The sequence below is a fragment of the Barbus barbus genome (assembly GCF_936440315.1).
Source record: "Barbus barbus genome assembly, chromosome: 12".
Taxonomy (NCBI): domain Eukaryota; kingdom Metazoa; phylum Chordata; class Actinopteri; order Cypriniformes; family Cyprinidae; genus Barbus; species Barbus barbus.
Window position 1 is genome coordinate 3,269,818 of NC_136740.1, and position 13,860 is coordinate 3,283,677.

A 13,860-nucleotide genomic window follows, 5' to 3' on the forward strand; every position below is an offset into this window, starting at 1 on the left:
CCATGTATATATTTATTTATTGTGATTTGGTTGACTTACAATTCTCTTTAAATTATATAAATATATTTTGTCCTGTATTTTATGATTAATAATAATATTATTAATAATTAATGCATATCTTTTATGAATCTACTATGTATAATTTTAAAATATCTACCAAAAAATGGGATTACATTAAAGGTAAATCATAATACTACTTTTTTTTTTCTCACATAGATTATATATACTACGCTCATAAGTTTGTGAGTAGGATTTAATACTTAATAAGATTCACTGCTTTTATTTAGCAAGGATGCATTAAATTGACCAAAAGTGACAGTACAGGCATTTATAAAGACTTCTATTGAGCAGAAAATCATCATATTATTATGGTTTCTGAAGGATCATGTGACACTGAAGACTGGAGTAATGATGCTGAAAATTCAGCTTTGATCGCAGGAATAAATTACATTTTAAAATATATTCACATAGAGTATTGTTATTTTAAATTGTAATAATATTTCACAATTTTTACTGCATTTTTGATCAAATAAATGCAGCCTCGTTGAGCCGAAGAGTTTCTTTCAAAAACAACCCAAACTTTTGAATGGTCGTTTAACTCCAACAATTTATTACACCAGTGAGATTAAATAAATGGGCAAATTTTAACATCTAAAACAGAGAAAAAAAACAATACACATGAAGATGATGTTTTTGAAAGCTGTACTTTTTCTGATGTCTTCTGTAGTTGAGCTGTCGTCCACCAGAGTCCTCCACCAATGAGGCGACTGCGGTCACTCCAGTCACTCTGGCCGCCAGCGGCTGTTCGGAGAATCCTAAATACTACAGCTACATCGCAGTACTGGCTCTCATCGCCACCACCATGCTGGTGCAGGTCAGCCACATGGTCAAACTCACCCTCATGCTGCTGATCACCGGAGCTACAGGTGTGGTCAACATCTACAGCTGGAGGGACACTTTTGACCAGTACGATCTGACGCGCTTTAAAGAATACAGGTGCTCTATTATTATGTGAATAACATCTCAAATCAAGCAGGTGTGTTGTTACTTATTTAAAGGCATAGTTCACCCAAAAGTGAAAATTCACCCTTGTGTTGATCCAAACTTTCTTCAGTTGAACACATTTTGAATAATATTGTTAACCCAACAGCTGGCGGTAGCCATTGACTATAGAAGACAATCAACTACCGTCAACAGTTGGGTTACCAATATTACTCAAAATGTGTTCAACTGAAGAAAGAAACTTCAGGGTGAGTAAATGACAGAATTTTAATTTTTGGGTGAACTGTCCCTTTAATTGATCATACTGGTGGATTATAAAACTATGAAACATCTCTACATTGATTAAGCCTGTTATCTCTAGGTATTATAATATCATAGAGAAATTGTGTGGTACTTTTCAAGTAATATTTTTCTTTACAGAGTTCATCTTGTGCCCTCCAAATACACCATGAGTGTGATGATCTTCATCATGATGGTCAGCTTCTACTACTTCTCCCGACATGTGAGATTTACTTCTCTCTCTCTGTGTGATCAAGTGTGAGGACTGGGACTGTCAAGCTTCAAAATGACATAAAAGCAATACAACTCATGTGTTCTATTCCAAGTCTTCTGAAGCTGAAATTGATGTTGTTATTTATTGTCAAAACTGTCAAAAAATGCCATATTAGATGTGCTCTGTCAGGTTTGACATCAATGACATTTGATTAGAAGATGCATGAAGTAATGTTTGTTGCATCAGATGACATGAATGCACTATTTGTGTCCGAACGGCTTGTGTAGTCTGTTTTTGAACTTCGGCAGAGGGGGCGTTTTCAACAAATAATGACTTCAATTTTAGCCTATTCCTCACCTATCGTATGGCTTTAAAGGACTTGGGATGCAGTGCACTAGTAAAACAATCTACTACCGGTATTATAATACTTTTAGATGATTGTTTTGACATTTTAGAGCTTGACTTGCCTAGTTTCCATTTACAGGCATTATATGGTAAAGAGCATCCAGGATATTTAAAAAAAAAAACTCACTTTTTGTTTTCCATAGAAGAAAAAAGGTCATGTGGGTTTAGAATAACATGAAGTCAAGGAAATAATGACAGAATTTCATTTTGTTCTTTGGGTTCAATTTATTTATTTTTAAACTACACTACATTTCAGTAGTTTGGGGTTGGTAAGATTTGCATTTATTTGATCAAAAATTACAGTAAAAACAATATTATGAAACTTTTTGACTATATTTTAAAATGTCATTTATTTCTGTGATGCGCAGCTGAATTTTCAGCATCATTACTCCAGTCTTCAGTGTCACATGATCTTCAGAAATCATAATAATATGCTGATTTGCTGCTTAACAAACCCATTTCTGATTATTATCAATGTTGAAAACAGTTGTGCTGGGCAGTTTTTTTGTGGAAACTGAAACATTTTATTTTTCAGGATTCTTTGATTCTTTGTCGCTTTTGATCAATTTAATGCATCCTTACTGGAAAAAAAAAAAAAGTATGATTTTTTTTTTTTTTTTTTTTTTTTTTTTTACAAAAAACCTTTGAGCGGTCGTGTACATTCTCACCTTTCTCTCTGTTGGCGTCGCTCAGGTGGAGAAGCTGGCACGCACGCTGTTCCTGTGGAAGATTGAAGTGCATGAGCAGAAGGAGAAGGTGTACGAGATGCGGCGCTGGAACGAGGCTCTGGTCACTAATATGCTTCCGGAGCACGTCGCCCGGCATTTCCTGGGCTCCAAGAAGAGGGATGAGGTGAGAAATCCTGCCTATCAGTCTCAGATTCCATGTTTGACACAAATTCTGTCAAACTCAATTAATTTTCCCTTGCACACGTCCCAGGAGCTCTACAGCCAGTCCTACGATGAGATTGGGGTCATGTTCGCCTCCATCCCAAACTTCTCTGATTTCTATACGGAGGAAAGCATCAACAATGGCGGGATTGAGTGTCTGAGGTTCCTCAATGAAATCATTTCTGATTTTGATAGCGTAAGTACTAGTAGTAGGAGTATTTCTCCCAGTTGTTGCATATAAAAGTACAAGTTGAGACTTTATACTGTTATTTGTTTGGTTTTGTGCTCTTTAGCTTTTAGACGAGCCTCAGTTTCGCTGTATAACCAAGATCAAGACTATTGGCAGCACCTACATGGCAGCATCAGGAATCACAGACAATAACACTAACGGTTATGCTTGTATGAAGGTAAAGGAGGTACATGTCCAGTATATCCATATAGTTCCACAACCCCAATTTCAGAGAAGTTGGAATGTTTTGTGAAATGCCATAAATGTTATCTGTTCATTCTCTTTAACTTTTATTTAATTGACTAAAGCACAAAAAAAATTCATTGTTTTCACTGACCAATTTTATTTTGTAAATATAGACAAATTTAGATTTTGATGGCTGCAACACACTCCAAAAAAGTTGGGAAAGAGGCATGTTTAACACTGTGTCACATCAACCTTCCTTTTAATTACAATGTTTCGTTGTTTGGGAATTGAGGATACTAAGTTTTGCAAGCAAAATTTTTGTCCAGTCTCGCTTGAATACAAGACTTCAGAAGCTCAGCAGTCTGTGGTCGTCATTCTCCTTTTATTGACTGGTCATTCATTTTCAACAGGAGACAGATCTGCTGGCCAGTCTAACTCATTCACGCTGTCTCTACGAAACCATGCTGTTGTAGCACATGCAGAATGATGGGACGTTCGTACTTACGAGTTGACAAGTCGTTATCTTGGTATAGTCGCAAGTCACTTTGGTCAGAAAAAGATGGCAATTTAACTTTTCTACATAAAATTCTACGATTTTTTTAACTCTACATCTACAAAATATTGAATGAAGAATGTGCATCATGTGTTTTTTCTTTTTTCCATTTTTATTTAATTTATGAAGGTGATGTAAACTGAATAATCATATATTCTAATTATACAATAATATAATATTTTGTATATGTAACTTATATCATTTTATTGTACATTACAAAAAAATAACCATTTTATTAATTTTAACAACTTGACCGACGCTGCATATCTTTAGTTTTTTGCTGCGTCCATTGCATCCGACACGTTTTTCACTGACACGCCCCCAACTCGGAAACTCGGGGCTTAAAGAAAATTTTGAGTTTCTCACTCGTAATAACGACTTTGTGGTGGCGTTCATGTGCGTTCAACTCGTAAATACGATGTATCCGACATGACTTGAACGCACCATGAGAGCTGGCATTGTCTTGATTATAATAACCATGGACTTCCCATGAAAGACATCATCTCGATGGCATTATATATCCCTGTACAATCCCAATATATGCCTCTGTAACCCCCCCGGGTCCGCACCGCCATCGTTCTTGTTCCGAGTGGGTCTCGAACCCGGCGTGGGAGGGGGGTGTGCTCTAACAAGGAGACTAAAGGCTACGGCCTCTAGCGTCAATCGCTAGGGCGCCTGTTTTTGAGATCAGGAGAGTGAGGTTTATACGCAACCGCTCTTACTGGCCTACGTCGGTTACACCTCCATGTCAATGATACCTTCAGGCATATGCAAGTCACCCATGCTGTTTGCTCTGCTGCACTCCCATACTATGACAGACGTTTGCTTTTGCAGCTAATGAAAGTCTGGATGGTCTCTTTGGTCTTTGGGACTGAGAACATCATTTTTCTCAGAAACACATTGAAATGTGGACTCATCTGAGTACAGCACACATTTCCACTGTCTTCTTGACTATCTGAGATGAGCTCTGGCCCAGAGAACCCGGCAGCATCGCTGCATAGAATTGATGTACAGATTTCTCCTAGGGTAACAGATATTCAAGATGCATTTCTTGATGCAGCAGCAGATTGTGATGAATGACAGTGGTTTTCTGAAGTACTCCTGAGCCCATGTGGCTATATTTAACACCGCAGCATGACGGTTTCTTATGCAAAGCCATCTGAGGGCTCAAAGGTCAAGCACATTCCACTGAAGTTTGTACAGTGCTGTGGTTTCTCTGGATTCCCTGAATCTTCTCACATTATTATTATATATGGTAGTTGGTGAATTACCTAAATTCTTAGCTATTTTGCATTGTGTTAATGTGATTTTTGATTTGTTTGACACTTATCTCGCGAAATTTGGCACAAAGTGATGAGCCATGATCCAAGACTGAGATGCTCCTTTTTTACCCAAACATGATACCTTGACCTGTTACCAATTCACCTGCTTACTGAGCTCTTTCAAAACAGTTTAACATGGTTATTCTATAAACTATTCACTTTTATTTTGCCACTGTCCCAACTTTTTTCGAGTGTGTTGCAGCCATCAAAACCAAAATTTGTTCATATTTACAAAATGCATTTACGTTGGTCAGTGAAAACTTTGGAAATCTTTTCCTTGTACATTTTTCAAAGTTAAAGAGAATGAACAAATCACAGATTCTTGATTTTATTGCATTTTATTGCAACTTTTCTGGAATTGGGGTTGTAATAAAACTGAGGTAAAGAGGATTTTTTTTGTCCTTCCCAACAGAAACAAGAGATTTCAGACCGGGAAAGGTGGCAGCACTTGGCAGATCTTGCTGATTTTGCTCTGGCCATGAAAGTCACATTAATGAACATCAACTACCAGTCCTTCAATAACTTCATGCTCCGCATCGGTTAGTGGCATGACCTTCCAGCTGTGTGTAAACGACACAATGATTACGCCTCATGCTGTGTGTTTTCTCCATAGGGTTGAATAAAGGGGGCGTTTTGGCTGGTGTGATCGGGGCCCGTAAACCTCATTTTGACATCTGGGGAAACACTGTGAATGTCGCCAGTCGCATGGAGTCCACAGGGGTGATGGGAAACATCCAGGTGATGGCTTTCACATTGTTTTAATGATTCCTTCTGGAAACACCTTTCCTAAATTTAGTTCAGCATCAGGGACTCTATTACTAAAAGTAGCAATATTACAGGCTGTCATATTTCATCTGGTTATTAAAAAGGATTCTAGTTAGCTTGACTTTAGGTGAGCTTCTTTCAAAGTAGCTTCCCCAACACTAGAAATAGAGCGCTGTACTGATGATGTGTTTTTGTTGGCCAACCCAAAGTTAGCATCACTGTGATTCACCCGTCAAAAGGACAGTAGGATTTTTCCATCGGCTTTTGGATTATTGCATAAAATAAGAATTGTATTGAATGTGCATTTATAGTGTACTTCAAATCTTTAAAGTACATTTACAAAAAATAAAAACTTGCATATATAATATGAAGTAAAATGGCAATTAAATGTACTTAAAAAGAGACACTATCTTGATTATGTTTCTTATACACACTTTGCACTTTGTAATAATGTCAAATCAAAAGTTTTACTTTAAGGTACATTTTAAATCGTTATATTTTATTGATCTTTTGTACTCTTATTTTAATGTGTTGAATAACATACTTATTTAAAGCTAATATATTTTAAATGTAATTGCAACTTAACCATCATTACAAATTTTAAAGGGATACTCCACCCCAAAATGCAAATTTTGTCATTAATCATTTACCCCCATGTGGTTCCAAACCCTTAAAAGCTTTGTTCGTCCTCAAAACACAATTTAAGATATTTTGGAGGAAAACTGGGAGGCTTGTGACTGTCCCATTGACTGCCAAGTAAATCACACTGTCAAGGCACAGGAAAGTATAAAAAACATTGTCAAATTAGTCCATCTGCCATAATTTATTGAACAATTCATCTCCCCTCTGTCTCTCTGTGTCAGCGTAGCGCTGTTCTCTGTAATCAGTAGCACATGGATACGTATTGTACGTTTATTTACGCTGATTTGAACAGAAACAGCATATCCATGCGTTACTGATGTCAGAGAATAGCATACACACTTTGTGTCCATCAGATGCTTTCCAAAATGGTGCTACGCTGAACACAGAGAGACAGAGAGGGGACAAATTGTTGAATAAATGTCGTTAATTTTATTTTCTTTGCTTACAAAAAGTATTCTCGTCGCTTCATAAAATTCAGATTGAACCACTGATGGCAGATGGACTATTTTGATTATGTTTTTTATACTTTTCTGGGCCTTGACAGTGTAATTTACTTGGCAGTCAATGGGACAGACACAAACCTCCCGTTTTTCATCCAAAATATCTTAAATTGTGTTCCGAGGATGAACAAAGCTTTTACTGGTTTGGAACCACATGGGGGTAAGTGATTAATGACAAAATATGCATTTTGAGGTGGAGTATCCCTTTAAAATTTGTAATGATGGTTAAGTTGCAATTACATTTTGGGGTGGAATATCCCTTTAAATACATGACAGAAAAGTTTCAATAGTAGTTTCAAATGCCGTTAAAGTATATTTTAGTTTACCATAAATGCTTGTCAGTGCATTCAGCAGTAACACTTTAGCCATATTTCAAAGACAATGAGGTAATTATGAAATTACATATAGCTTTAGCTGTCAGATCGACTTCAGTGTGTTAGAGTACAAAATCACCAATCAACTGATATAGGTACTTCTACTGGTGTTCCTCAAGGATCTATTTTGGGTCCACTGTTCTTTGCTCTATATATAAATGATCTTCATTTGGCATGTCCTGGCATTAATATACAAATGTATGCGGATGATACTGTAATCTATTTACATGGTAATAGTTTCACACAAGTTGCAAATGATCTTACAATTTCCATGGTTAATGTGTCTGCATGGCTAAAAGAGAATTGCTTGCAACTAAATGTTTCTAAAACAGTATGTATGTTTTTTTCTAAGTCAAATAGTTTTCCTAAAGAGCTGGATGTTTATGTGTCAGGGCTGAGGCTGCAGGTAGTGTCCCAATATAAATACCTTGGAATACCGATTGATTCTAAACTTACATTTAAAGCTCAGGTTAAAAAGGTTTGTAAGCAGGTTAAGTTCAACCTCTATAATTTTAGGTTTATATAAGATTATATGACATTTGAGGCAGCTAAAATGCATTCTATGGTTATTCCTCACATGACTTACTGTTTAACGACTTGGTCTCAAGCGAGTTTAATGACTCTAAAACCATTAGAGTCCTTATATAAACGTACACTTAAAGGTCTTGACAAGAAACCAGTACATTTTCATCATCGTTCAATACTGAAAAAGTATAATCTGCTGAGTTGGGAAAACATGATTAAGTATGCAAATGCATGCTTGATGTATAAGATCATTCATGGTTTAACTTCTCCCACTCTTAATCAGTTAGTACAACTGTTTATCGTTCTACAAGAGGGGCATTTTAGGGTGACTTGTAACATCTGTCCAGGGACTACAGATGAAAAATAGCCTTTGGCTAATTCTGGTACATTTACAGAATTGTTTTATTAATGTACGTCCCTGTTACCTAAAAAAAATTAAAGAAATCAAAAAACAAGATACTCAGTTCACACTTAGTATTATTTCTGTAATATGTAGTCTTTTTAAAAGTATATTATAGTGTACTTCACAAGGGAAAATCTGAAGTTAGGCTATAAACAAACAATACTATGGCCATGTGATTTCAGCATCATCACAAAGCATTCTTTATTTAAAATCTACAACCTGTAAAGTGCGAGTTAGAATAGTTAGCAAGAGCATGGTTATAAACACAAAAAAGCATCTAAAACCTCTGTAGCCACATCTAGCGATTTGTTAGCAACTGCCTTTTTCAAGACATGTACACAAATCACAAAGGGGTTTTATTGATGCCTTAGAATAAACCTGAGAATGTTTAAAAAAAAACAGGACGATGCAACCGCAAGTTGAAAAGTGGGTTTTAGACCTCATTACTGCAGCTAAACAAACTCTCTGCTTCCCCAGGTGGTGGAGGACTGCTACTGCATCCTGAAGGACTACGGCTTCCGCTTCGTCAGGAGAGGACCCATATTCGTCAAGGGGAAAGGAGAGCTGCTCACCTATTTCCTAAAGGGACGTGAAAAACAAGGCTCCTTCATTAACGGCTCTTTTGTCACCCTGCCGCACCAAGTGGTGGACAGCTCTTGACCGACACGCACACACACTGTCCTACACCAAACTCTTGCTCGCGCACACCTCACCTCATACCTCTTCTGCCGAGTACATGTGCTCCAGTAATTAGTACTTTCAAACGTGTTTTCTCTATTTATTAGGCCGAGGGAAGAAATGTTGCCAGGAAGCGAGAGAGACTTTCTGTTTATATGAGAGAAATACTATATAATATAAATTTTGGAAGTGTGCACAGAGATGAATGAATGAAATCAAACAAGCTGAATGATTTTATTAGGTTGCTAAAGAGATGAACAGGTTTTAAACTTAAACCGCACCTAATACAATGAACTCTACTGTATTGTACGCACTGCGCTGCTGAAAGGAACCGATGAATTACCTATTTTTATTCTTCTTTCATTTGAAATCCTTTCATTATTTAATCCTTTATTTAAAGATTGCCCTGAAAGTCCCTGATATATCTGAATGTTGTTTGCCATTGAAAAGCTACTCCAAATGCCTGTGTAGGAAAGCATCCTGACTGCCTTTGCCTCTTATGAATGTGTGTGTGTGTGTGTGTGTATTCATGCATTTCTAAAATCTATAGTTACCTTTTCTTTATTATTATTGTTTTTACGTTCAACCATTAATAATGGACATACATGAGGTTTTGAAAATCTGAGACCACATTACATCATGGGTTTTAACCCTGGAAATAACCGTACAGCTCTAGGTTAAAAAAATACGAATATTTACAGTTTAGGTCAAAAGTTTACACCCCCCTTTCAGAATCTGCAAAATGTTCATTATTTTACCAAAATGATCATGCAAAATGCATGTTATTGTTTATTTAATACTAACCAGAATAAGATATTTCACATAAAAGATGTTTACATATAGTCCACAAGAGAAAATAGTTGAATTTATAAAAATGACCCCGTTCAAAAATTTACATACACTTGATTCTTAATACTTTGATGTTTCCTGAACGATCCAAAGCTGTTTTTTGTTTAGTGATAGTTGTTCATGAGTCCCTTGTTTGTCCTGAACAGTTAAACTGCCTGCTGTTCTTCAGAAGAATCCTTCAGGTCCCACAAATTCTTTGGTTTTCCAGTATTTTTGTGTATTTGAACCCTTTCCTACAATGACTGTATGATTTTGAGATTCATCTTTCCACACTGAGGACAACTGAGGGACTCGTATGCAACTATTACAGAAGATTCAAACACACACTGATGCTCCAGAAGGAAAAACCATGCATTAAGAGCCAGAATGGAGATGTGTACATTTTTCTTATTTTGTCTAAATAATAATATATTATTTAATTTAGTACTGCCCTTCAGAGGCTACAAAAGATAGTTGCATGTTTCAGAAGACAAAAATAAGTCAAATTTACCCTGATCTTCAAATTCAAAAATTCAGATTCTGAAAGGGGGATGTAAACTTTTGAAACTGTAAAACTCCAAAAAATTTAGTTTTACTAAAATTATTATGCTGTCAGTGTAAGTAGTAATAAAAAATATTGTACTAAATTCTAAAAATAAAACCCAAAGCACTTTCACTGGTGGTCTCAGACGTTTGGACCTCATCATACGTTCTAGTGTTCCACGTGTGCCAAATACAAGCCACTATGTGCGTCAGTTTGTGGTACTCTGAGGATGCAAGTATAGCAGAGGTGTCTGAGTATCACTGTGAACGGGTTCATTGTGCGTGTCATTCATGGGCAGTATTGCAGGGATCAACATTTCTTAGTTCAGAATATATTCCCCATGGTGTCTTTCCTCAAGGATTAGATGAATGTGCAATAGTTTATTCTTTTACGGCATTCTGCTCTCCAGTACAGTTTTCAAAAGAGCCCTCCTCTCCCAGCAACTCATATTTTTATATTACGATGTAAAGTTGTAGTTAAAGAGTATTGTACAAAGAGACAGGATGCTAGGCTGGATTGGTGTGTCTTATAAACTGGCCAGACAGTTCATTTATTACCAGTGTCAGGGTCCTTCTCTGTCGGTAAGCAGAAATGCATTTGATTTTGACTTTCAGATGTTGAAATGGTTTATGAAGGCATGACATTGTGGCCAATCTCTGTGGTTTGATGCAGGATTTTGCTAAAATTTGATATTTTTGAATTATCCTTAGATATGGAATAAAATGGCACTTTGAATGATCTGTTACCAAATGTTGTCTGAGTTTGATTATTTTAAATGTTTGATTTAAAAACTTTTCTGAATTTATTCAACGTAATGGTTCACCAATTACCATACTGCTACTCCAATTATTGCTATTACATTAAAAGTTTGGTAATGGGGTATTACAACACTGTCATCAATAAAATAAAGACATATATAAAGTTCTGCTGTTTTGAGGAAAACTGATATTTATAATTGTTTGGGCAAATAGTTCATTAAGAATGTTTGCATTACTCCCTTGATGTACACTCACCTAAAGGATTATTAGGAACACCTGTTCAATTTCTCATTAATGCAATTATCTAATCAACCAATCACATGGCAGTTGCTTCAATGCATTTAGGGGTGTGGTCCTGGTCAAGACAATCTCCTGAACTCCAAACTGAATGTCAGAATGGGAAAGAAAGGTGATTTAAGCTATTTTGAGCGTGGCATGGTTGTTGGTGCCAGACGGGCCGGTCTGAGTATTTCACAATCTGCTCAGTTACTGGGATTTTCACGCACAACCATTTCTAGGGTTTACAAAGAATGGTGTGAAAAGGGAAAAACATCCAGTATGCGGCAGTCCTGTGGGCGAAAATGCCTTGATGCTAGAGGTCAGAGGAGAATGGGCCGACTGATTCAAGCTGATAGAAGAGCAACTTTGACTGAAATAACCACTCGTTACAACCGAGGTATGCAGCAAAGCATTTGTGAAGCCACAACACGCACAACCTTGACGCGGATGGGCTACAACAGCAGAAGACCCCACCGGGTACCACTCATCTCCACTACAAATAGGAAAAAGAGGCTACAATTTGCACGAGCTCACCAAAATTGGACGGTTGAAGACTGGAAAAATGTTGCCTGGTCTGATGAGCCTCGATTTCTGTTGAGACATTCAGATGGTAGAGTCAGAATTTGGCGTAAACAGAATGAGAACATGGATCCATCATGCCTTGTTACCACTGTGCAGGCTGGTGGTGATGGTGTAATGGTGTGGGGAATGTTTTCTTGGCACACTTTAGGCCCCTTAGTGCCAATCGGGCATTGTTTAAATGCCACGGCCTACCTGAGCATTGTTTCTGACCATGTCCATCCCTTTATGACCACCATGTACCCATCCTCTGATGGCTACTTCCAGCAGGATAATGCACCATGTCACAAAGCTCAAATCATTTCAAATTGGTTTCTTGAACATGACAATGAGTTCACTGTACTAGAATGGCCCCCACAGTCACCAGATCTCAACCCAATAGAGCATCTTTGGGATGTGGTGGAACGGGAGCTTCGTGCCTGGATGTGCATCCCACAAATCTCCATCTACTGCAAGATGCTATCCTATCAATATGGGCCAACATTTCTAAAGAATGCTTTCAGCACCTTGTTGAATCAATGCCACGTAGAATTAAGGCAGTTCTGAAGGCGAAAGGGGGTCAAACACAGTATTAGTATGGTGTTCCTAATAATCCTTTAGGTGAGTGTAATTGTAGGTTCTCTTTCATAGGTTCACTCAACGCTGCGTAGCTTACGCAATGGGAATTGCGTAAGCTACGCAGCGTCTCGTTCCCTACTCAGAGAACATGGGTTACGCAAGTAACCCGAGACGTTTTTCAGCAGAATCATAAATGAAGAAACTTTTCAAGTCCTGGCTTTTGCTCTCCTGTCCCCAGAAACATCCATGTTTTACAGTATGTTCGCAACACCTCGCAAACACTAAAATATAGACCGACATAGCCTTCAAAAGCACAAAAAAATTAAAATATTAGGGTAACACTTTATTTTAAGGACCAGTTCTCACTATTAACTAGAATGCATATTATTAGCATATTGACTGTTGATTAAAGCACATATTAATGCCTTATTCTGCATGACCATATATTCGATCTCTTAATCCTACACCAACTTAACATCTACCTTACTAACTATTAATAAGCAGCAAATTAGGAGTTTATTGAGGCAAATGTCAAAGTTATTATACAGCAGAGAGAATTAGACCTTAAAATATGTGACAATAGTCACATAGCCCTGATTTTGTTAGAATATAATACTGTTTTGATGTCTTTGCTATTTGCAATGGTTACTATTTACATTTTTCCCCCATATTGTGATTTTTGGTGAAATGTTAAACTGTTCATACAACCATATAAAAGCATGGAACGAGTGTAAAAACTGTAACGAGTCCCTGGTTTCCATTTAAGAAATCAGGGCCCGTATAAAACTTCTCAGAAATGCTCTTAAGAATATAGTCTTAAGCTTTGACTTAAGTGTCAAAAAATTCTTAGTAAAAAGTAGCACTTTTCTAAGAGTAGGAGACTTTTATAAAGAAGCTAAAGGCAACTTTCAGTAAAGTCTAAGACTGATTCCTAAGTGTTGACTGAGGTGACACTTAAGTGTTGTGACCTAAGGACTACAATGGTGTCAACTCAAAACGGTGAACCTCGACGTCTGAATCAGCCAATAATGAGCCCGGTCATGTAAAGAACACCACTCATTTAATGTAACTACAATAAAATCATTTAATTAAGACACTGACATATTTCAATATTTAAATGTATTTTTTAAATGCTTTGCATTGTGCAAAATGATCACAAATTATTACTGATGCTTTGTTTTCTATTGGTAGTTCTCCTCGTTTACAGCTGGAGCAATGAACATGAACGGCTCCAACAACTCAAGCCCACAATCCTCATAAAAATGGCTTGTTTTTGCAATATGGTTTGGCGGTCAATTGGAAAGTCAATAAACTGCCATATAGTAGTGGCCAAGGTGATGTCCGGCC

General features: G+C 37.1%; 1 protein-coding gene across 2 annotated transcripts in view; it reads left to right on the forward strand.

Annotated features, from left to right (window-relative positions):
• Positions 1-11,086, forward strand: part of LOC306878602 (adenylate cyclase type 3-like) — a gene marked incomplete at its 5' end in the record, with an annotated part of 29,055 nt that extends 17,969 nt beyond the window's left edge. For both annotated transcript variants that reach the window (XM_079431027.1, XM_079431028.1), the window contains 8 exons: positions 728-996; positions 1,423-1,504; positions 2,594-2,752; positions 2,840-2,986; positions 3,084-3,197; positions 5,493-5,619; positions 5,694-5,818; positions 8,767-11,086. In XM_079431027.1, the coding sequence (XP_079287153.1) occupies positions 728-996; positions 1,423-1,504; positions 2,594-2,752; positions 2,840-2,986; positions 3,084-3,197; positions 5,493-5,619; positions 5,694-5,818; positions 8,767-8,949 (1,206 nt within the window). In that variant the 3' untranslated portion in view covers positions 8,950-11,086. The remainder of the gene's footprint in view (positions 1-727; positions 997-1,422; positions 1,505-2,593; positions 2,753-2,839; positions 2,987-3,083; positions 3,198-5,492; positions 5,620-5,693; positions 5,819-8,766) is intronic.
• Between the last annotated feature and the right edge of the window lie 2,774 nt (positions 11,087-13,860).